Raw genomic sequence first — 25,189 nt, forward strand, 5'->3', positions numbered from 1 at the left:
GTGGGTTAAGTGCTTGACTGCTAACTGAAACTCCTGCTGTTTGAGACCACTGCGTGCTCTATGGGACAAAGAAGTGCTAGCCCGTGGCAGTCTGCTTCCATAAAGAAATTCACAGCCTTGTGAGCCTGTGGGTCAGTTCTACTCTCTCCCAAATGTCCGCTAAGAGTCACAGTCAACTAGACACCGTCGGTCTCCTTTGGTTTTGAATCTCTGAGGAAGCTGAACCACGGAGGGGCTGCTTACAGTCCACTCAGCAGGTGAGCTCTTCCCACGGCAGGCACCGCCAGGCTCTGCTGTGAACCATCCTGACTTCAGAAGGAGGCTGACAAACCCACACAGGCATGGAGGGCTTCCTGGGGGCAGCGGCTTCCAAATTCATAGTTAGGGAGGTCACTTCTCTTGCCCTAGGGCAACACATAGAGGTGGAGGCAGGTAAGAACAAGTCAATTAATTAACATCCTTGTATAGAAGAAAACACCAGTAATGAGGAATAACGATTTCTTCTAAAGATATCCACTTTATAAGACAAAATAAGTTACCCCCCAGAACGGTAGTTTTTCTATATAGGAAGGGGTAGGCCGCGTAGAGAGCAGTTTTTATAGCACCGAGTAGATTATTTGAGGTTTGTAGTCACCATAACCTGGAAGGCCCAAGCTCATCGGCAGAAAAGAGCAAACAATGGAATGAAGAGAATCAGTCTCATTCTCATTCACTCTGGAGAAACACTCTAAATATTATGATGATTTAGCAATTACTTTTAAATTAAGATAAGTCTTTTGGGGAACTAACTATTACATGTGCATGGCAGAAAATGCCAAAGGTAATAAAAGGTGTACAGTGAACAGTACCTCTTCCTCTCACAAGGACAGTTGCTTCCCATGGTTATTTTTCTAATTATTTATACTCAGAGATGCATTTTATTTCAGTTGGCCTTTGCTCCTGATTTCATGAGAAGGAAATCCTCAATTTACCAATGAACTTTTGGTGCATAATTTGCTTGTGAGTGAGTGTTCGGAATTCTGACTGCATAGCTAAGGGGTCTTAGTTTCTTAAGATAGCTCACCAGCTTTAATTACAGCTCCATGTGGCGCACAAAATAGCATAAATCCTAAGACATTTAATCACATTGCCCAAGTTCTCACTAAGACCATGGGAATAAATCTAATTCTCCTCCATTCCACATTACTTTTTTTCCTCTCCTCCTCCCATCTCTACAAAAAAACTTCCAAGTTAATTCTCAGGGAAGTGGGGACAAAACAAGGTGTCTGTTGTGCTGGGTGGGCAGCGAAGGAATTTGGGGGGTTGGGGGTGGGGTAGGAACATCTGGATGCCAGGGGAGCCTCCTGCTGAGTGGGTACTGGGCAGTGGAACCAGAACTGTGCTGATGGCACTCTGAGAAGTGAGGGCAACAGTAACCGTGGGCCCATAAGCAGTTGCTTTGTTCTGCAGCACAAGGTCAGAAATGGCAGTAGCTGTCTCTCACATATGTCATATATGATTTGCTAATTTTTAAGGAATAACTGAAAAAGAGTGGCTAATCTGTTTAAACATTTACACTCACCTTTCCTACCTCTTGGTTTTAATAGCAGCCGAAAAGATGTATTTCCTGTGGTCATTTTTCTTTCACTTTAAAGAAAGAGCAATATCTTTCCTAAAGCAAGTTCCTAAAGCAATTCAGTGTTGTGTCATATATTTTGGCTAAAAGCAAAACCAAAAAAATCCCGCCCCCCAAACCAACTAGAGTAGAAATGTTTATAACCTTTTACCCCAGAAATTGAGGTAGCAGCTGGCAAGTGGTGAAGCCAAACGTTTTATTTTCCTGTTTTTATTCAATGTATGGGCCAGATACCTCAGGGCAAGGAGTATGCTTGGCGAGGAGTCAGCCTGGCTCGGCTTGTGAGACAAAGCAGACAGGGAACAGGCAGGGGCCACAGAGGGACACAAAACAGGCAGTGGGAGATCGTGTCTGGAGCTGCTGGTGGGGCTTGGGGGAGGAAGGCACCGAGAAGAGGCTGCGGAGACAGGGACCTTTGTGCACTTTTGGGAAGAGATTATTTTATATGTTTGCCCAACAAAGAGCAGGGCAGGTGCAGAGCTCTGAAATTCTCTGCTGGACCAGGGAACTGCAGTTTTGTAGGCTTCGCTGGCAAACAGGAGCCCTGGTGGTACAGTGGTCAGGTGCTCAGCTGCTAACCCAAAGGACCCCACCAGTTGCCCCGGACAGCTGAAGGATGTGGCTGTCTGTTTCCTGAAAGGGCGGAGCCTAGGAAACCCTATGGAGCAGGTCTCTGCTGTCCTATAGGGACCACTTATGGGTCAGAAGCAACCAGGAGACACACTTTAGCTGGCATAAAAGATATGCAGTGGGCTGTGGCGAGAGGCCCTAGGCTATGCAGGGTTTTCATGCTAATGCTTGGCATTTTAACTTGTCTATCATAATATTCTGGGAAAGGTTTTTGTTTTGTTTAAAATTGTTAATCTTACTATTTCCCCTAACTAGCTATCCTGAAACTTTAGTAACTTATTGTTAATCATTTGAACACCTCCCCCCCAAATCCCACTGCCATTGGGTTGATTCCGACACAGTATAATTCTATATGACTGAGTAGAATAGTTCCCGAGGGTTTTTGATGCTGTGAATCTTTATGGAGGCAGAATGTCTCATCTTTCTCTTGGGGATGAGCGGGGGGTTACCTTAATTTACTGTGCCACCAGGGCTCCTTAATAATTAGAACAAGAAAATAAAGAAGCTGAAAAATAAGCTTGAAAGAATATTGTATCCCTAAAGTCTTCTTCAAACCAAGACTGTCTGCCTTGAGCATTGTGCTCTTTTAAGTTGGTAACAACTGGAAAGATGAGGTCGGAAACTTAGAGACCAAGCTCAATGCCAGAGCCCATTAAAATGGCTCCCTTTGGGTTTCGGAGGCCTCAGCTTTCAGTGGAACACCTGGTGAGTCCAAACTGCTCACCTTGCTGTTCGCAGTCCAATGCTTCCAGTAGGGGGAAGAAACCCTTTGGGAAAGGAAGGTGAAAATGTTTGCACAACTTGCAGAATGTCACCAATGTCATTGAATTGTGCATGTAGAAATTGCTGAACTGGTGTATGCCCTGATGTGTAGACACTCAGCAATCCTTTCCCGGTCTCACTCTCTGCAAGTCCGTGCCAACACGCAGTGATGGGACAGGACAGGGTAGGACTGCCCCTGCAGCTTTTCAAGACTCTAACTCTTTTAAAAAATCAGTTTTATTGGGACATAATCCACATATCATAGAATTTAATAATTCAGCCATATCAAAAAGAGTTGTGCAATCATTAGCACCATCAGTTTGAGCACATTTTCTTCTTTCTCGTACTTATTGTTAGGAGCTCCCCATTTCCTTCCTTCACCCTCCTGTGCCATAGCCCCAAGAAACCATTAATCCCGTGATGGTCTCTATGGATCCACCCATCCTGGATTTCATAGACCAAAACACACACAAAAACAAAAAATTTAACAATAACAAAATAGAGAAAACCTTCATTCAAAAAGGAAGCAGGAAATATTAAAAACTAGAACAACTTTAAATTGGACCAAAAGGGAGATCAAATGATAAAGTGCTAAATTTTAACCTACCTACATCTGCAATATCCACTTCCCAAGGCACTCTGGGGATAGCAAGGTTGTTCACATTCCTTGTCTAGGGTCAGAGGGGATGCAACCGAGGCTTCATCCATGTATATTTCCACTTCCCTTTTTTTTTGTAAACTGAAACAACTTTTAAGTGGGTCCAAAAGGAGACCAAGTAAGGTATTATATTTCAACCTAACTGTGTCTACTGTAATCACTGAGACATTAAACCTTTACAGGAGTAGGAAGCCCTGTCTTTCTCCTGAGGACTGTCCCCACAATAAGAATGAAAATTAAATAAATGGTCTTAAAAAGAAGATATTGCAAAACTATCTCAGCAATACATATAGATATCAACTATTTCTTTAAATATCATCTACTTTTCTGAGATTTGTAAAATCAGAAACTGTACTCCCTTAACACAAGAACACTTTGTTCTAACAATCTGGCATTCTGTGATCCTCACCTTCCCGACACGATCGCTGAAGACAAAATGGGTGCATAAACAAATGTGGTGAAGACAGCTGATGGTGCCCAGCTATCAAAAGATATAGCGTCTGGGGTCTTAAAGGCTTGAAGGTAAACAAGCGGCCATCTAGCTCAGAAGCAACAAAGTCCACATGGAAGAAGCACACCAGCCTTTGTGATTATGAGGTGTCAATGGGAACAGGTATCAGGCATCTAAACTCCAGAATGAAACCATACCCAATGTGAATGAGGGGGGCATGGGGTGGAGAGCCAATACCTGTCTGTAGACCATTGGACATCCCCTCACAGAGGGGTCATAGGGAAGAGATGAGTCAGTCAGGGTGCAGTATAGCACCAATGAAACACACAACTTTCCTTAAGCTCTTTGGTGCTTCCTTCACCCCACTATCATGACCTCAATTCTTCCTTACAAGTCGGATTAGACCAGAGCATGCACATTGCTACAGATAAGAGCCCGCAATATGGGGAATCCAGAATAGATAATCCCCTCAGGGCCAACAAGAGTAGCGATACAGGAGGATTAGGGGAGGGTGGGCAGAGAAAGGGGGAATCGATCATAAGGATCAAACTAGAATCCCCTCTCAGGGGAACGCATAACGGAAAAGTGGGTAAGGGACGACAGAGGACGATGTAAGATATGGAAAAAATAATCTATAATTTATCAAGGGTTCCTGAGGGAGATCGGGTGGGAGAGGAAGGGGGAAGAAATGGGGAGCTGATATCAGAGGCTCAAGTGGGAAGAGAATGCTTTGAAGATGATGATGGTGGCAGATGTGCAAATGTGCTTGACACACTGGATGAATGCATGGATTGTGATAAGAGATGTAAGAGCCCCCACTAAAAGTATTTTTTTAAAGGCTCATACAATTAAAAAAAAAGAGAAACAGACTTACCCTATTTTCTTTTCAGGAATCTGGTGTATTTTAAAACCTCATTTTATAAAAAATATTTCACACCTATACACAAGTAGAGAGAATAATACTGTATTCCTGTTACCCAGCTGTAGTAATTATTATTTGCTTTTCTTAATTTGTCTAGACACCCTATTTCCCTTTACTGCTGGCAATTTTGGAAACAATCCCAGAATGTATATTAATTCACATATAAATACTTCAGCTTATATTTTCACAGATGAATATTTTAAATGCATTCACAATACCATTATCACACCCCAAAAAATTAATAGTGCTTCCCTAATATCCCATAAGGAGCCCTAGTAAAGTTGTTGGATAAGTGTTGGACCGCTAATGGAAATGCGGACAGTTCAAACTCACACACTGCTCCTGGGAAGAAAGATGAGGCTGCCTTCTCCAGTAAAGACTTACAGCTGCAAGCCCTGTATAGAGGCGCTATGGACTTGAATGCACTCGATGACAGTGGCTTCATTTTGCTTTTGGCTTAGTATCATATACAATTTATTCTGTGTTTTTCCCCATTACCTCAAAAATGTCTCTTACTTTGCAAGCATGAGGGTGGGGCAGGAGGAAGGTAAAAGGAAACAGAGGAATGATCTAGGAAGCAAAGCAATGGCTAGAGGTGTAAACATAGGTGTGCACTCATGTAAATATATTAATTCATCAAAATAGAGGTATTGGCCTATGTACATGTATTGCAATACATTGAGGAAGTGGACCGACTTTGGGCCTCTGCTCAAGCCCTCCCTAACGCAAGAACACGTTCTAACAGCCTGGCATTCTGTGATGCTCACCCTCCTGACATGAAAAAATGATGGTAATTTTATGGCAGGGAGAGATTATATTGTATTGTATTTTGCTCTTATAAATTGGAGTCTGTTTTTCTAGTATTTCTTTTACCTGATTATTGTTTGTTTATAAAAAAACAATTGAAACAGTTGAAACAGCTTTATTGGCACTTCATCCACATATCATTCAAATCAATAGTTCAATCATATCAAGATGAGTTGTACAATCATCAACACAATCAATTTTAGAATATTTTCTTCTTTCTTGTACTCTTTGTTATTTGTATGTTTTTTTCAATTGTGGCAAAAATATGCACAACAAAACATTCTCCCATTCAACAACTTCTACCTGCATAATGCAGTGCTATTAATTATATTCTTTGTGTTGTACAACCATTATTGATATCCCTCTCCAAACTGTTCCACCACCAGTAAAATAAACTCAATGCCCCCTAAGCAAAAATTCTTCCTCCTTCACCCAGGGTAACCAAAGGTTAAGTTGGTTTCTTTCATTTTTTAGTAGTTTTCTTGATATAATATTCACATATCTTGAACTTCCATAGTTAAATTGCTTTTAAAAAGAGCTGCATATACATTATCACAATCAGTTCTAATGATCCTCCCTGCATTCATTGATTGCTCCCCAATTCCCTCACCTTCTCTGCACTACTCCCTGCTCCCGATAAACATTGCATCAGTTACTGACTACTGACTTTCCATGTCAATCTTATATCCTACCATTTTTTAACTAAATTTTCTTATTACTCACATTAATTTTCCTTATCATTTCTGTTTTCCAGATATGTAATTATATTATTTTAAAATAGAGATCATTTTTCTTTTTCCTTCTAATTCTTAGGCTTTCAAATGCATTTGAAAATTAAATTGCATTGGTGAAGACTTGCATTCCCAATGCTAATAGGAGTACTAGAGCACATGATATCATCTTTGTCTTTCCACTGTTAGCATTGTTTTTCCATTAAGCCAGGAGCTGACCTTGGAACTTAAAGATTCCTCAAGTTTTATTTAATTGAGTGGTTTTTAAATTTTAACATGAATGATTATTAAATTTGATAAAATATTTCTTCTGTTTTAATGTGAGCCATCTGATTTTTCTCCTTAGATTTTTTTAAACGATGGACTCTATCAATGTGTTCTGCTATGGAGCAATACCTATATTCTTGGGGTATACTTGGAAAGCACATATGAGGGAATATATATATTACTGGTTTTCTTTCCTAATATCTAGAAAGATGAAGCTTTCTACTCCTGAAAGATTTTAATCCAGACTCCTTGGCTTTATCTCAACTGTACAAAGTGTGTGTGGTCCAGAAAAGAAAACAAAAACGTTTTGAAACTTCTCTCCCCTGCAGTCTATTCAGAGACTTGACATTTTAGAGCCATCAGGAGGATCCATTTGCTTGTCTACAGAGGAAATTATCACTGTGATGCTTAAGGTGCAACAGAGAAGGAAGTAAGATGAGAAGAAGGAAGAAAATGTATAAAGTTGTTGGCATAAACCATGTGGGAAATGGTAATATCCTAAAACCAAGCTATTGCCATGGTAATGAAGAGGGGGACACATAAGACATTACAGTGAAAAAAGCAATAGAATATGATGGTCAATTATATGCTGGAGGGAAGAGGAAGGTAAAAAGACAAAGATGACACTAGTGTAATGTGTATCAACAGTTGAATGAAAAATAAAATGTGATTTATGTATGAAATAGAATATTGTTCAGCAATTGAATGTAATCAAGTATTACAACACAGATAAACTTTGAAAACATTATGCTAAGTGAAAGAAGACCGTCTCCCCAAACCCACATATTTCATGTTTATATTTACATGAAAATTGTATGATGATATCTACATCTACATGATGAAAGGCCATCATGCAATTCTATAGAAATAGAAATTAGATATTGGGTGCTTGGAGTAGAAGCAAAGGAGTACTGGCCCCATAGTGGGTTACTCATCGGGCTGCTAGCTGCAAAGTGAGCAGTTCAAAACCATAAGCCTCTCCAAGGGAGAAAGATGAGGCTTTCTGCTCATGTAGATCGAGTCTTGGAAGCGCACAGGAGCGGTTATATTCTGCGTAGGAGGGTCCCTACGAGCCCGAGTTGACTCAATACAGTGAGTTGGGTGGGGGGAGAGGTGGGATCAGGGAGTAGGAAGTGTCTGCTAACTGGTATGGCAAAATGTTCTAAAATTAAATTGTGGTGATGATTACACAACTCTGTTTTCAGTGATTAAAAACCACTGAATTGTATAATTGAAATGGTTAGTATTATCCCACTTCCATTAAAAAGATGACTCTTTATTATTCCTAGAGGTCTTGCTTAGTTACCAGTATTGAGAGTAAACATTGCAAGGAAAGCCACTGAATTCAGCCTCAGCGTGTTAGTCAGGTAGACGAGAGAAACAAATTCATAGACACTCATGTGTATAAGAAAGAGGTTTATATACAAGAACGATTGAATATTGAGGAAAACATCAAGTCCAATATTAGCCCATATGTCTGATATCAATCTATAAAGTCCTCTTCAGACTCATGAAACACATGCAATGACACCGAATGCAGGAAGATCACATGCCAGTGGGTGGGAAGTCTTGTGAATCCAGTAGCAGTGGAAACATTTCAGCACTAGCAGGGATCTCCATGTGGTTTCTTCAGCTCTGAAACTGACTGCCTCAGGGGAGCTTCATGTGGCATCTCCTCAGAAATGTCTCACAGGGAGTGAGCCCAGAGAGAGAGAGTGTCTCCTGCCTCCACGGAGGAAATGAAAAATTCTTAGACTCCTCAGGGGAAGGCCATGTCCACACAGAGGTCTCATTGGCTATACAATGATTGACAGGCTAGACTCCACCCCTTCACTCATAATCCTCTCAAATTGACACCAGAGTATAAAACTCCCACACTCAGCCTTTCTGCGCTGGGTGTGATTATGGAGTAAGTAGGCAGAGCACAGTAAACCGTGACTGGACAGGACAGAACTAGACGGAAGAGAGCGCTGAAGAGACAGACTTTTGAGAGGTGAGCTTCTAAATGGTGACTGAAGTCAGAGGAGGGGATACAATCACGTGGGATGGAGACAAGTACAAAAAGTTGAATCACAGACAGCTCCAACATATTCCCCTAGTTTTAACTTTTGTTTCTTAAGTAAAAGCGTTGAGTAAAAAAAATCACAACTTTGTCTCTGCTGAACAGAGGGGGAATGAAAAAGATAAGAAGGCTTGTTTTTAAATCTCATCTGTGAAAACCAGCAGAAGGCTGCTCGCTGTCCTCGGGCTGGCTGACCCCATGCAGATGGGAGCTAGGGAGCGTAGAGCGTGAGGGTCAGTCCGCTCCAGTATCAGCAGCAATCCACTTGGGGTATTTTTCTGTAGTATGGCGTCATCCGAGCTGTGGACAAGCATTTTCCCATAAAAATGTCTATTGCTGCCTCACCGGGTCAAGCGTCGTAAAAACGTCAATTTGTACCAGTAGGAGATGAACTACATGTGCTATGTAAGGTCACAAAATGGAATTGTACAAAGCCATTCGAGTCGTTTTCAAGACTTTTATAGTAAGACACCAAGCAAAGTAGGAAGACTAAAGAAGAATTGCTGGATTCCGATCGTGGTGCTGGAGGAAATTGCTGCCAGTACTATGAACTGCCAAGAGAACAAAGAGATCTGTGTGGGAAGAAGTCCGGCCAGAGTGCTGTTTCCGACTCACAGCGACCCTCTAAACAACAGAATGCAACGCTGCCCGGTCCTGCACCATCCTCACCACTGTTTGTCAATCCCTCTTGTACAAAGCCTTCCTCTTTTCTGACGCTCCTCTGCCAAACGTGTTCTCTCCTGACAACACGTCCAAAGCACTTACTTGATGAAGCCTTTCCATCCTTGCCTGTAAGGAGCATTCTTGCAGGACTTTTTCCAAGGCGGATCTGTTTGTTCTTTGAGCAGTCCATGGTACTTTCAACATTCTTCTCCAGCACCGCCCACTGCCATCGAGTTGATTCTAACTTATAGTGACTTTCCATAGGGCTTCCGCGGCTGTAAATTGGAACATGAGCAGATAGCCTCAACTTTCTCCTGCGGAGTAGTTGTTGGACTTGAACTGCCACCCTTGTGGTTAGCAGTCTAGCGCTTATCCAACAGCACAGGTGTTGTAGATACAGAAGGAAGTAATTGGTTCAAAATACATTTGGAGGCACAGAGGACATAACTTCATAACCAATGAGAGGAAGAACGTCTCTCGGATTTTTCGCTTGGGGACAAAGGATGAGTTGAGATTGTTCAAGGGAGACAGGAACGGCTTTCAAACAATGCTGTGCAACCGCGGGCTGTTGGAGGTGGGGGTGCACATGGTGCTTGAGAGAGTGCTAAGCTACGAGCATGTTTCCTGTCTAACTTCTCCCTGTTGGAGTGAGGTGAGTCCCTTAATTCAGTAAGTCCCCAGCATAGGAGATTTTGCAATCAATCTTACATTAGCCATCTCTACATTTTCTGCACATCTTCAGTAACTTTTCATGATCATAATAAATCTGTTGTGTTTTAGTTAAAGCCCATTTATTTTCTTGCTTAAAGGAGGAAGGGCACCTTTCCTTAATATCTTCTATCTGGAAGAAATTCTCATAGGTCGGAGTGGGGATCTTTTTTCCTGCCAAGGGTAGTTAGATATTTATAGCATCATTTGAAGGCCATACTGGTGAAACATTTAATCAACTCACTCCTAATGTGATGGCTGAGTGGAGCCCTCGTGGTGTCGTGGGTTACGTATTAGGTTGCTAACTGCAAGGTCAGCAGTTTGAAACCACCAGCTGCTCCACAGGAGAAAGACGAGGCTTTCAACTCCCAAAGCGTTATGGTCTTGGAAACCCACAGAACCATTTCTAGCCTGCTCTAGAAGGCTGCTATGAGTCAGAATCGACTCGATGGCTGTGAGTGAGTTCTCGGTTGGGGGAATGCGGTAGTTGGAACGCTACTCTGTGCCGAGGCAATGCTATTAACTGGGCTTGGCGATTCCTCAGCCTTCTTCCGCCTGAGAGTTATTCAGACATTCCCCAGCCCCGCAGAGTGGAAGGAGGACGAGTGGTGCAGCCCACCGCCAGTCATGTTTATTCCCTGGCACATGTGGACACAAATGCACTGTGTTGGTTGCTGGTGGCAGGTCCCAGTTCCTGTGTTGACTAGCTAGTCTTAAAAAAAGAAAAGAAAGCATATGACTCAAATATCGATATTTTATAGTTCAAGAGGCCTTTAGCTATTCATGTTCAGTTCCTTTTACCCTTCCTAAAAGGATGCAGTCTTCACGTAGGAACGTGTCGGTGGCTTCCTGGAGCATCTCCAAGTTTCCTTCACAGCTGTGGAGCTTGGAGTTGGCTCTCCTGAGTGGTATGAACCCAGCACTAGGTAGAATGACTGATTTTCCTCCTGCTCAAATATACTAGGAATCCAGGAATACATCAAAATGATTATACAACATGATAAAGTGGAATCTATCCCAGGAATGCAAGGTGGATTAAAAAAATCAATCAATATAATTCACCATATTATTGAGTAAAGGGCACATCATCAGTCATCCTCATGGAAAAAAACATGTAGCAAAGATACTCACTCATAATAAACACATTACAAGAAAAACACAAAGAACCTAGGAATAGAAGGGACATTTCCTTGACCTAATAAAGGGCATTTCTGAAAAAACCTACAGCTAATCTAGTTGTTAGAGGTAAGAGATTGAATGTTAGGACGTGAACAAAAAGAGCTATCTGCCTTTTACCCCTTCCATGCAACATTGGACTAGGGATTTCAAATGGTGCAATCCGTTCAGAAAATGAAATGCGAGACAGCCAGTACAGACATGATCCAGCTATAGAAAAGCCTGAAGGATCCCCTCAACTGTTAGAGCTATCAAGTTCATTAAGGAGACAGGACAGAAGATCAGTTTTTAAGAATTAAGTGTATTTCTATCTATTTGCAATGACTTATCTGAAAATAAAGAAAACAAAAATAAAACACTTAGGAATGAATTTAACAAAAGAAGTGCTAGGCTTATCTATTAAAAACGGCAAGACATTGTGTACTGAAAGACATCCACTCCCACAGGCATGACGACTGCCCATCCCTCAGATCACAGTTTTAGCTCCCTTAGGGATGCAAAGACAAAACACCACAACATGTGATCGTCTCACAGTTCTGGAAGCAAGAAGTCCAATCAGCGCATGGTCACGTTGGTTTCTTCCGAGGGCTTTGAACACGGAGCTTTGTTTCTCAACAAGCACTAAGCACTGGCGTGTACTGTAACATAGATGATTTCTGAAAAACATGATGCTTCAATAAAATCTAAGCGACCTGTGTTTATCATTTCATTTCTATAAAATGCCCAGAATAAGTCAATGTAGAGAGAGAGAGAAGCGGAAAGTAGACTAGTGGTCCATGGGGGGTTATGGAAGGATGACAGCTACAGATAACAGAATTTCCCTTTGTGGCGATGGAAACCTTCTAAAATGGAATGTGGAGAGGGTGGCACCTCTCTGTGCATAGACTAAGAACCACAGAACTATACACCTGTTGTGTGAATGATCTCAATAAGGCTGCTAGCAAAACCCGAGCGGAAGCTGAGTGTGGCTTTTGGGTCACAGTTCACCACCCCTTTGTGCAAACTGGCATTTATTGGCGTGAAAGAACATGTTTTCAATAAAAAGAAAAAAAAAAACAGGTTGTAAAACAAACAACAAAATGGCACCAAGCTGTTCTCCTCAAATACACGTAAGCCTGGTAGTTAAGACGATGGATGCTGCAGTCTAGCTTAGGTTTGCATCCCAGGGCTGCCATTTGTCAGCTGTGTTCTTGGGCAGGAGCATGGTTCCCACCTTAGAATGAGTTAGTTGACACAATTGAGTTCAAGTGCTCAGAGCAGTGCCTGGCACACACGAACCACTCACGAGCAGTGACTGGTTCTTTTTTTTAAAATTCACTGCAATTGAGAAAACCATAGTTTAATTTCCTGAGTGATTTTGATTTGGTGCTACAAGTTCTGGCCACAGACAACAACTTAACCAGAAGGCCCCCTCCTCAGTACCTCTATCAGTTCACCAGGCTCTGGGCAAGGATAATGAGGGTAGATCATTAACAGGTTTTGGTGATTGGCACCTTGCAAGGCTTTTCTTTTTCAGTATCTGAAGCACATTATGGGAAGTTAAGTGGTTTTCTCGATCTAATTTCTCGTGTTAGCGGTGACGTCACAAAACAAGATCCCAGGTGGCATCAGCTGGGTCCCTGAGTAGCACTGTAGCATATGTAACCAAAATGAAATCGGCCCAGTAGCCTAATCAAAATGTATATGCTGATGGATCGATCCTTGCGAATGAAATTCAGCAGAAAATCGATCAGTTAGCAGGTAACTGTCCTCCATCAACATTTTTTAAACTGATTGTGCATGATAACAAAATAGCACCTGATGAATCTTACCAGTGTGGAGAGGAACCCAAGATAAAAATATGGAACCAGTTAGAAATGCAAAAATCACTTTTGATAACACATTTATTTGATTTTTAAAAATACACGTATTTATAGGAATTATAAGCACAAGGTAACTTTTTTCGTTAAAATCAAGAGCTTCTAGAAAAGTTAGTGTTTTAAAGTAAATGGTGCTGGTCTTTTGTCCTCTCTGGAAGGCTCACTGGGAAGTATCCATTTTCCATTGTCATCACAGAGCATTTGTCTGATCCGCACACTCCTTTGTCCCCACAGCTCTTGGCCACCCGTCACGCTTCCTGGAGAGCCTCGCAAGCACAGTCGGGTTAAACCACGTGGTCAGCAAGCCTGCCTCTGTGTCACGCTCAAGGTCTGCTGGTTTAAAAAAATTTTTTTTAAATAGAAATGCACTTCACCATTCTTTAAAAGCTTTGCCTTAATCCTGGAACCACACTTTAGTCTGATAATAAATCAGCCGAGAATGTGCCTCCTTAAAGGAAACTACCTGAACAATAGGGGCTCTTCACGTCACGTTTGCTCAAACTCTCCAGTAAATAGCGGTGAGCCGTTCATCAGTTGGCTTTTTCAGTTTTGAACTCTGTCCCCTCTAATGTCCCTCAGCCGCACCCACCCACGCCTACAGTCAGCTCCTTGGCTTTGCCACCAGAAAATCTTTCCTTCGAGCAGCCCCATTCAGCTCACTCACTAGCACTCAGCAGCTCGCACCGTCTTCGAAGCCCTTCAGTTTGTCAGGGGCACCCTTTCCGCTCTCCGTTACCCCGGCCTGCTTCCACGCGCAGGATCTTGATAGACCCACGGCCACTGAAAGCACCTCCGGCTACCGCCCTTCCTCCCTCTGCTGGTCTCACCTGGTGCGTTCCTGCTGCTGAGCGGTTCTCTTCTCTGACCTCCCAATGGCTGGACATGTCTCAGTACAGTCGGCGAGGAAGTTGTATACATCTTGGGAAAACCACTCAAAGAAAGAGGAGTTATTTAAGAACTTGGAAAAGTTCTCCACTTGCTGGGTAATATATATCAATCAGTATAAATCAAGTTAGGCTTTTTGTATTCTAAGTAGTGTATCATTTTTTGCTTTTGAAAATGATGATTCTTCCTGAATTTAAATATACTTCATTCAATCATCGCTTCAAGGTAGAAAATGGTGTCCTAGAAGTTGTGTACATCTACATCTAGGGAACTGTGGGAGAGTGTGAGGGAAAGGCCAGCCCCCCACAACTAATCGTGGGTTCGATAGGTGCAATTGTACGGTTAAAATATATAGATAGATAGATACAGATAGATAGATAATAATAAAGTCATAGAAAATAAGAGATAGATAGAAGAGATTGAAATAATGGAGTAATGGAGTCAGACACATTCATGGTAGCATGCTCACCTTCTGGATGGCCATGATCTTACCAGCCAGGTCTGCACACAGCATGGGCCAAGGGCAGGAGAGCCAGGCAAGGTGTGAGAGAGAGGGACTGGGAACCAGGGGAGAGGACAGGGGGAGGGGGTGGGGAACGAGGGGAGAGAGCTCTTTATTGCTAACCCAGGATTATATATCTTTGGGGGGGCATACAAGCCCCTTAATTACAGGTAAAGACATACATCACAGGAAGGGGTTGTACTATAGGTAATACATTAATGGGAAGGGGGTGATCTAGGGGTATACATGCAATAGGAAGGGGAGGGATTGGGGTACACATGGGACTATATGGGAGGATCCTAGATTCTGGATGGCAGCCTAACTTTGATGGTCACTGAGCAGGTTAGATCTGGTCTCTAGCTCTCCATGGAAACCATATCAGTAGGGTGTGAACCCCACCTACTGTGGACCAGAAGGATGGAAGTAATCTATTGTCCTTAACAGCAGGAAGTGGGCTCCCCCTGTGGTAGGACCAGACAATAGGAAGGCAGCAATGCATCTGACCTTCCGCCGTGTGCTGGCAAATAGCCTCTAACATTTGGCACATCTTTGGGGGAGACAAACGTGGGGGAACAGTCTCTTTATAATCTCACAGGAGAGAATTGAGGTGACCAGAACTTGCCATGTGACCATGAGCCAGGGGCCCCATCTTTGGCGGTAGGAGTTTCTCTACCTGTGAAGTAGATACAACCATCTGGTTTGTAAGACAAGAGATACATTGTCTATGTGCATGCTTACTCAAAGAACAAGAATGTAATAACTGCCTTAAGTCTATGAAGCACTTTCCTCTTCTCCACTCCCCTGCATGCCATCTCTCCGGGAGAGAGACAACATTCCTTTCCATGATCCTATTTCTCAAGCTTCTAGGTTTTATTTATGAAGGGTTACTGGGGGTGAGGGGGTGGGGGTGTCATTAGGGATCTTTGTATTAACACAAAACAGGGCAGAATTGCCCCATGTAACAGGGCAGAATTGCTCCATCACATTTTCTTGGCTGTAATTTACAGAGATTGCCATGCCAGGTCTTTCTCCCTTGGAGCACCAGGGTGGGTTCAAAGTGTCAGTCTTTCAGTTAGCTGTTGGGGGCTTAACTTCAAGTGCCACCAGGGCTCCTTTATAAGGGATTATACATACCTGCATATCATATGTAGATCAGAGCATATATATGAAAGAGGAAACTACAGCTTCATAAAATTTTGGAAGAAATGATTCAGAAGGACGAGGAGAGTAGGTGGGAGAAGAATGGGGTGGGGAGCCCTGGCACGGGACCCTAGGCAGGACATTGCCCTCAGGTCAGCCCACGGTCAGTGTTCCCACTACACATGCCCTGAAGACCTCCACGCACCTCCTGTGCTTTAGAACCACGGAATGGCACGATTGTTCTCTGCCACATTGTTTTAGAGGAAATGCACCTGCAGGATGAAATTTGCTTAAGAGCCCATTCATACAGCACTTTTCCCATTGTGTTTCCATGTTATGTTAATTGCCTTTTAGCTAGATGCCTTTGTGTCTTGCAAGCTAATTCCGGAACACATTACGTGTGTTAAGTGAGAGATGATGTACAAGGATCTAAAGCTACAGAACAGAATGTGAGAGGAGGGGGCCTTTGACAAAGTACGCCACATCAGTGTGCAGCCACATCGTCATTGCAGCGCAGGCTGGCCGGCACCCCTTCAGCTTGCTTAGGAGAGCACAGAGGAGAATCGGGGAAGTCCAGGCAATCTCCTTGAAAGGGTAAATTTGGGAAATAAATATTTCCTTCAGCCACTGCTGGGCAGAAGGCAACTGAAGATGTTAGACCCTCAGAGCACGCTGTATTAGACTCCATGTAGGAAGCAGCGTTTGAAAGCGCTCCCAAGGATCCTTGACTCTTAGTGTGCACACCCCAGAGGGATTACCTCCCATAGAGCATGGGCTGGGCCTAGTGACTGACTTTTAATACATAGAATATGTGGAAAGTGATGGAATGTCCTTTCTGACATCCAGAAGACTTGATGCCAGGCTTGGGGTCTTCTCCATCTTTCCTCAGTTTCCTTAATATGAGGAGGCTTTAGGCTGCCCGATAAGAGTAGATCGGCTCTCCTGGCCAGGAATGGACAGCCTTGGGTGAATAACCTGAGGGAAAATTCTCCTAAGAACCATGTGAATGACCTTGGAAATGAACCTTTCCTGTGCTGACAGATTATAGAGTGAGACCCTGAGAAAGACCCATTCCTGTATCCTGACCCAAGAAATTGTGAGATAATTTTATTTTCCATTTCAGGCTGGTCTAGGGTACAAAAGAGACATCCTCATCTCAAATATAATTTCACAAGAACATGTATGAAGCTTAAACAAGGCAAAGACAATTCATCCAGATGAGGGAGACTAATGTTCATATGAGGTCCTCATGGTATCCCAAAGTTTATCAAGAACCAATGGCTTAAATGGGAGGAAAAGGAAATTGTCACAGAAACATGACGGCCGATGAGTCCATCCCAGTTACAGGTGGGACTACAGAAGCAGGGAGAGCACAGGATGGGGGCATACACATGATGCTAGACAGAAATGCTTACAAGACTGGTCCAGGAGCCTCCCGCGAGGGCAGGTAGAGTACTACTCATGTCTCTGCCACCACAGCATCTCCAGCTCCATCCAGGATGTGCCCAAGCAGGCTCCTAAGGAGACTGCCCTTCCCTCAGCTGGTTCAGGAGCAATGGTAGTCCGCTTTCTAATACACTCTGTCTGAGGGCAAAGCTGTTGGTATTCACAGTTAATGGTCAGGAGAAATTCAGCATGGGCTTCATCCAAGCAGAGACTCTGCAAATGGATTTGGGGTGTTCGCTGTTATCCACAGCCTTCCGCAAACCTCCAAACATCAAATTTACTGCCATCAGGTCAATGCAGACTCACAGCAACCCACCAGGACGGAATCGAACTGCCCCTTAGGGTTTCCAAGCCTTTAAAGCTTTTCAGAAGTAGAACGCCTCATCTTTGTCCAGGGGAGTGGCTGGTGGGCTCAAAACTACAGACCTGCGGTTAGAAACTCGGTGATAGCCTCAGTCCCTGGCAAATTCAGGGCTCAGAATTTAAGCTCCAATATAGAGCCACCACATTTTGAAAGAATATGTTGCGCAACAGATAACGAATATATCCAATATGCACTAAACGACTGGAAGCACGTAGATGGAGTATCCATCACCCATACTTTTCGATTTCAAAGTTAAATGGCGTTCAGATTCGTACAATAAGACGAGAGGACAGGGCAAAGCGAAAAGCCTCCCTGGACCTTTGTGGGGAGAAAGAAAGAAGAAAATCACATGGCAGCATTGCCTAGAAGAGAGAGTACCTAGAAGCACAGGTTGTATCTTCAGGCCATGAGCTATGCAAATTTGGGCAACTGACAGAAATTCTCTGGGACTTGGTTTCTCCACCAAAAAACGTGGCAGTATGTGAGAACTGCTAACATTCTATGAATTACGGGACTTGGGAGACCCCACCCCAAATCTCTTTCCGTTGGAAATCCCATCATTTATCAATTGGTTCCTACTGCCTCCGGTAACTACCCAAGGGGATAACTTTTGGATGTGGAAACAGATGCCGGAAAGGTGGTGAAACGTTTAAGGAACGTGCCACGAGGGGGTTCCTGTGCTGCTGGGGAGCAGCTGAAGCGGTGGTGGCCACAGTGGGCATGGTGACCTTACCATTTTGAGGGCCCTGGTGGTGTCCTTCCTGGCGAACGTGAACTGAATCACTGATCACCTGTGTCCTCGTTCCTTGACTGCAAGGAAGCTCAGGGCACACGCAAGTTCAGTGATACCGAATTGTATTGAGTTTTACAGCACACATATTTGAGTCTTTTTCCCCCCTTGTCCTAATTTTTCCACATAGAGCTTTATTACTCAAATCCTTTATGGAAAAAGCTGGGGAGGGGTGCCATCCCAAACCCACTGCTGTCATGTTTCACTGCCCCCCCTAATTATGATATAAACAGAAATAGTAAATCTGAAGATATATGTCTATCTTGCTTATATGTTTTCAAAATTTCAAGTTAACTTAGCTCTTGGGGAAGCCCAGATTTAATTTAGCATCATGTGGAAAAATAAACACAAAACACGGATTACAACAATATCTGTACCGTTTTATTTGTAAAAATAACCATCTGAATGCATTTCCATAGGATATTACAGGTAAATACTTCATTGTGTTAACAGAGCATTCAGTAGTTGCAAAAGTATTATAAACTGTGCTTGAGAAGATCCAATTGGTTCAAAGTCATTCACGTAACTAAAAGTCACGTTCCTCATTTTTACACTCATGACACTGACCTGCATCATTCAACTTCAGTCCGCTTAAGAAAGCGTTAGAGACAAAATCCCGCTGAAATTATCAAACGATATCTGACGCTGTTACAAATGTTATGCAAAACAGAACACTGGCACCAGATCTGTATCCTCGTGCTTTGCAAAGCTATATTGCACATGCGAAAGCCTAACAGATGTAGACAAACTACCAAACAAAAGATATTTGCATTGAAGTTTCAGATCACTGCCTAAGAACTACATAGAATTACATTGTAGACACACACCCACGCTCTGATTGTCACTATCTTAAAACGCTTTTCCCCTATAACACTGACCTACGGTTTGTAGTTTCGTAAGAAGAAAGCATTTAAGCACTGCAAACGCAAACATATTTCCTAGAGAAAACTGGAGCATCTGCACTTTCATTTCAAAGCAGGTGAGAGGGGGAAAAGACACTTTGCACATTCAAAGAAGGTTTGAAATAAAACCCACGGGTATTATATTGCTCTCATAACATTCAAATGAAAAAAAAAACACCTACAAAACATTCCAAAGAACATTTGCAGAATATACATATATCAAAAGGCACTCCAACTTCATCTTACAAGACAAAAAAAGGGATGAGTTCTTCAGCCAGTGCAACAGATAAGCAAGCGGAGTTGCTCACCAGCACAGAGTCAGGAGGGCAGCGGATCCTTCGGATGTTCTTGCTCTAACTGACCACAATAATAAATCGAGCCGGTGCTACTGCTCCACGTACCCAACATAGCACGCTGCCCTTTCAGCTGTGAGAAATAGAAATCCCCTGAGCGAGTTCCTGTGGAATCATAGCGGATTGCAGGCAATGTGGAGATGACAATACATTTCCCAAAGACACTGGCGACCAGGAAAGTGCAGTGAACCGTGATCCCTGTGTCCGGGTTAAAATACAGGCTCAGAGCAACACCTCAGAGTAACAGCATTGGACAACTACACCTCAATTTAAAATAACGTTTTCTGTTTTGCTTTCCCTCAGAAAACGATATTGAAAACATAATTTTATCTCTAAGAGTCAGCCTTGAAAAACACAAAAATGATCATTTTTATTTCATTTTTTTCTAGGCAGGAAAAAACAAGCAGACGAGCAAACAACGAACCACCTGGTATTTGGGGAGAGAGACAGAGCCCTTCAGTGAACCGTTCGTTGGCTCTATGATCTCATTTTGTTCCTTTGTCCTCCTCCGATGAGCAACAGAGCTGGGGCAAAGTCAGACTGCGTCTCCGTGGAGACAATGTCGCATGATCGGTCCCTGCGTTCCTGGCTGCCACAGCCCTGTGCTCTCTGCAACTCTACAGGGAAAGAAAGGCTACCGCGGTTTCACCATTGAAGCAGGCATTTTACTTCCTGTCTTAAAATGCTACCCGAGCAAGGGTTCCAGTCACCACAGTAGATCACGTTTCTTCAACCTTTGCAGTGTGTTGGTCAAAGGGAAAGTCATTATTGCTTGTTAGCAATCTGTCCACTAAAAGCAAACAGTGAGGGCAGAGGGCTGGGGAGGGGCACACACCACTGCGGGGTCAAAGCACAAGGTGGGCCATTTTCAAAGGAAATTCAGTGACATAGATACCAATTCGGTAAGTCCTTTGAACAAAGTTTTTCATCTGTGAAGAGCGCAGCCTAGGTTTCCATTAAATTCAGAGTATTAAAAGAGTCGGAGTAAAGTCCTGTACAGTTAGATGAAAAATATAATAATAGCATCTGTATCTGATCCCGATGTGCTAGAACACTGTTTCTAGAAAATATCTCTCACACACTATAAAATTGAAATTTCCAGGCTGAAAATGGAACTGGTTACAAAATATCAGCACACACTGGCCTCACGCCACCTTTCTTTCCTGTCTCTTCTTCAATTGGAAATCAGCCCTCGAGCTGGTCATGCACGGGTCTCCTCAGTCCATGGACCAACACACTTGACACGGTTTCCTATTGGGATGCTGGCGAGGTGAGATGCTCCGCGCTGGGTACTCGGGATGATTTCTGTGTCTTTCTTCTGGGCTACGTCAGGACCGATGTGCTTTGATAGTCCAGCTTTCATCGTAGGGAAGAGCATACAGACTGAGAGGTCTTGTCATCTCTCAGCTAGATGCAGACTGGGGGTGAGCATCTTGATCTTGAATCCCTTTTCCAAGGGATCATCTGGCAAGTCTAGCAGTGGCCATGCCGGGCTTAGGCCCAGGACTCCTGGCTGGCCATGGGCTGTGTGTTTTCTCTGCTTCTGTTACTGTTGTCATGTTATTCCAAATACGACACGCGGCAATTAAAACAGAGTTTGATTCATTTCAAATAAATATACACACATTAATAGCACGAGTATATGAACATTTCCCTCGTTTGGCAAAAGACCAAACGTTAATAATAATAAACCACGGTCAACACTTCATCGGTTACAAATGTCTAACCTTCAACGAGAAAGCTGCGTCTTAAGAAACAGAAGACACGACGAAGCCTGTTACACAAAAGAGATGAGCATTTTAACTCCAGAGCAAAGCTACTTCATTTCTCCTTCCACTTCGAAGGGAAAACAAAAACAAAGACGAAAAAAACCAAACAAACAGCAACTTTAAATCTTCCGCTTTCCACTGAAGCATGTTGGTCCTCCGGTATCGCTGGCTGATGAAGTACGTCTATACACATACACATGGATGTGTGCGCGTGGAGGTGCACAACTTTAGAGTCTCATTCTTCTTTTTGTACCGCCGGTCCACGTGCAGCCTGGGGTCCATTTGACCTAGAAGCTTTGGCAGAGGGCAGACACAGTGTTCACTATGCTGACTTCAGCGCCACACACACGGCAGCTGGCTGTGCGTCCATGGCCCCCAGCGCCCCCGGCTATTCCCGCGTGTGCTTTCCTTGGCCCCCTTTGGCAGCCGCACTCTCACTCCCTTGGCATGACCTTGACTGGGCACCTCATTCAACTCACTGCTCTTGCTTCACCCTACGTGAAATGGCCTCATCACAGAGCTGATGAAACATGCGATGGTGCTGATGTCTTCATAACGTTAGTATATTTAGGTAAGGATGAACTTATAAAGGTAGTTCCATTTTAATTTTGCATACTGTCTCAAAAGTTTTGGTACAATGCCATGTTCACCTAAAATGTTAGTAAATGGAGAGACTTGGATTCAATCACGGGGGCCAAATGAGTCACAAGCTTGCTATAGGGAGGACTGGGTGCCCTACTTGTGTGTGTGTGTGTGTGTGTGTTTTAATTTTTAAAAAAAGAAGCCATTTCAATTCTTAAAATTCATCCTTGGAAAGTAGTTCTGGATATTTAAGGGCTTATTATGTTGTACATGAACCGGACAAGAGCAGGATATAAATAATCAGGCTCCCTTAAAAAGCAGATGATTACAGGCATTATTTCTGGAGATGAATACCTTTACCTTTGGCATCTAGTGATGAAGTAAACATCTGAGTGAGGAGAGATCTGAGGCATTTCTATCCAACCCTTCCTTCCCCTCCCAGGGGCCATGAACGGCACACTGACAGACTTCTGAGAGCCCACTGCTGAGTGAGCACAAGAAAAACAAGACCAAAAATCCCGTATAGAGAACAGCTCCCTCCCTGTGGCACCCTCCCCAAAGGAAAAAGAACGAAATCCTTTTTCGTCCCGTATTCAAAACGAGAGGTAGACTTACACAGAAGTACCTTAAATCTTAGGAAACTTGGGGGGGGGGGGAAGAAGCAAAAGCAGGGCCCCTCTGTGTGAATACTTCCCTCCGCCGCATAGCTGCCTCCCTTTGGTGGGGTTAATTCCTTCTTTACAGGCCTCTAGAAGGACGCTTGGGCCCCCATAATACTTGGCCACTACAGAATCTTGAAATTCAAGCTTCGGTCCCTTCCTCCAACACGGTGGATCAAAGAAACGTTTCTACAGTCCAAAGTCAAAATGTCTCCGAATCGGAATCATTTTCGTTGAACCCATCCTCCGGGCCTACGTTGTTACTGCACAGACTGACCATGCTGCCCAGATTGGAGAGGGTTGTTCTGCTCAAATGGTCTTTTTTAAAACAAATGAAGTTGACAGCCGTCATTGTACTGGAAGGAGAAAAAGGCATCATGGTAGCCAAAATGAGGGCCAGGCAGTCAGCCACGTCTTTGTTAGGAGCACAAGCCAGGGCCGGGGTCTGACCTGGGCGTAAACGCAGACAAGGCAGTGGTTAGTACCGGGGCATCCAGAGGCGGCGTGAGCATTCCACAGTACATCTCGTTTGACCCCACAAGCAGAGATGTATGGCAAGTTAACATCATGCCAGGCAAGAGGAGGGGTTACTTTGTACACGTCATGCTGGGGGTAAGGCTAGACAGGGAGAGGAGATGGTTTAGGGAGGTGTTTGTTGTTCGGCTCACATGATGATAGCAAGCACTATATTATCTGAAGTTAGGCAGGGTTCCAGCCTTTATCTATGGAACAGAAACACGAGGAGGCAGGGCATGATCACACACAGGAACACGCACAGGACAACTAGGGAGAATGCTTCCACTCGTGAGCGCACACACATCATGAGCCTTGGCCGGGGCCCACAGGAAGGGCTCTCATTCTGAGAACAATGACTTTTCAAGTGTAGGCAATCACATGTCAGATTAGAAACGATATTTTGACTTAGATGTCTGCCCAAATGACTGGTGCCCTTGTACAACTTCGAATATACGTTATGTAACATTTTGCTGGCGACCGAGGGGCCGACACGCGTCCTGGTGCATACTGCTCTCGCTTTCTCTGTTGAATGAGACGGCCAGAGAGCGGCCATCTATCTCTCTATAAAGTACCATGAAGCATCTCTCCAAAGAGCCCGTGGAAAGCTGAAAGTGAGAGGCAGTGGAAATTTCCACAGACTCCTTGACACCCCCTCGTAGCCGTCGGTTAACTGGCTGCAGAAGAATGGAATGGCTTGAGTAGACCAGGCAGAGGGAGGCACTGGGGACCTGTGGTTTGAAATGTACTATCTTTTAGGAAAGAATTAACAGAACTACTGTTTGATGAGCCACATCACCAAGAGCCTTGAAATGCTCCCTGTAACATGTGGAGAAGTTGGTAGGCATGCCCTGGTATGGGCTGTGTCACCCTTTACAGACAGCCCGGGTGGCCGTTCCCCAGGAAAAACTGGCTCCATAGCTACTTCGGGTGCTCTGAGGAGTGGAGTCATTTAATCATGGCCCTTATCTAACCTTTGAGACTCCTGGCTGCTAAAGCTCCTCCTAGGACAACAAGCCACTCGGGAAATCACTCTAAAGAAGCGGCTTAAGAAAACGCAGTGTTTTATTGTCAGCATTGATGTGTTTTTGTTGCTGTTGTTTTTTTACACTGTTAACAGATTCTTCTTTTTTTATCCTGGACTGAGAACAAACAAGAGGGAGCAAGTGTCTTCACACTGCATTCCACATGGCAGACTTGAGGGCTCTGAGTTCCATGCTGAGTCCCAGGCCTTCAGGCCCCATCACAGCACCCCTGGCCAGGGCGCTCACTACTAAGGATGCGCTCAGCCGGGCAGGCCTCAGCTGCAGCACAGGTGTAGCTGGGAAGGGCAAAATGAGTGGACTCTGGTCTTTGTTGGTGATTTCGGAGAAAAGTGTGGGTCCCTGCATGCCAACCCTGAAGTATCCTGTGATGATAAAGAGCGTGGGGGAAAAGGAGGTAGGGAGACCAAGGAGATGGAATCATCGAGATGGGCTGCTCTTGGGAATAGAGCAGGACACATGCTAGGGAAAAATGGGCTGTAAAACCAAAAGCTAGTAAGAGTTCGCTAATGATGTCAGTACGGCTGCTTACTTCTGAGAAATAGGGACGAGCTGCTAACTCCAATACCTGTAATAAGCAGTTGAGTTACGTTAATACATTTTATCATAATGACTCATGAATTGCGACCATCAATGCCACATTAAAAAAATGTACTCATAAATATCCAGCAGTTCCTCTTTTGCTCCCAAGGGTTAATAGGCATTGCGCTTGAACTGGTCGTGTAATACATTTCCACTGTTCATTAGCTTTCATAACTTCTTAGGAAGCAGAATAGAAAGCTTCTGCTAAAAGTTCATTCAATTAGGAGGGGGACATTATGCAGATGAGGAGAAGCATTCAAGCCTGGATATTCATTCAGAAATTTTACTCTTGTTCTCTACATTTCCACACTGGGAACATGTGTTCTGGATCTAGCCACTAAAATAATC

General features: G+C 43.7%; 1 protein-coding gene across 2 annotated transcripts in view; it reads right to left on the minus strand.

Annotated features, from left to right (window-relative positions):
* Nucleotides 1–18,797: 18,797 nt before the first annotated feature.
* Nucleotides 18,798–25,189, minus strand: part of ANKRD44 (ankyrin repeat domain 44) — a 225,414-nt gene continuing 219,022 nt past the window's right edge. Inside the window, exon 27 of one of the 2 annotated variants that reach the window (XM_045294783.1) lies at nucleotides 18,798–21,756. In XM_045294783.1, the coding sequence (XP_045150718.1) occupies nucleotides 21,698–21,756 (59 nt within the window). In that variant the 3' untranslated portion in view covers nucleotides 18,798–21,697. Of the gene's footprint in view, nucleotides 23,154–25,189 lie in introns of both variants that reach the window. The other variant, XM_045294779.1, reaches the window with a different exon arrangement.

Source organism: Echinops telfairi, unplaced genomic scaffold, assembly GCF_000313985.2.
Source record: "Echinops telfairi isolate 266 unplaced genomic scaffold, ASM31398v2 ScPeMD7_3;HRSCAF=10, whole genome shotgun sequence".
Classification (NCBI taxonomy): Eukaryota; Metazoa; Chordata; class Mammalia; order Afrosoricida; family Tenrecidae; genus Echinops; species Echinops telfairi.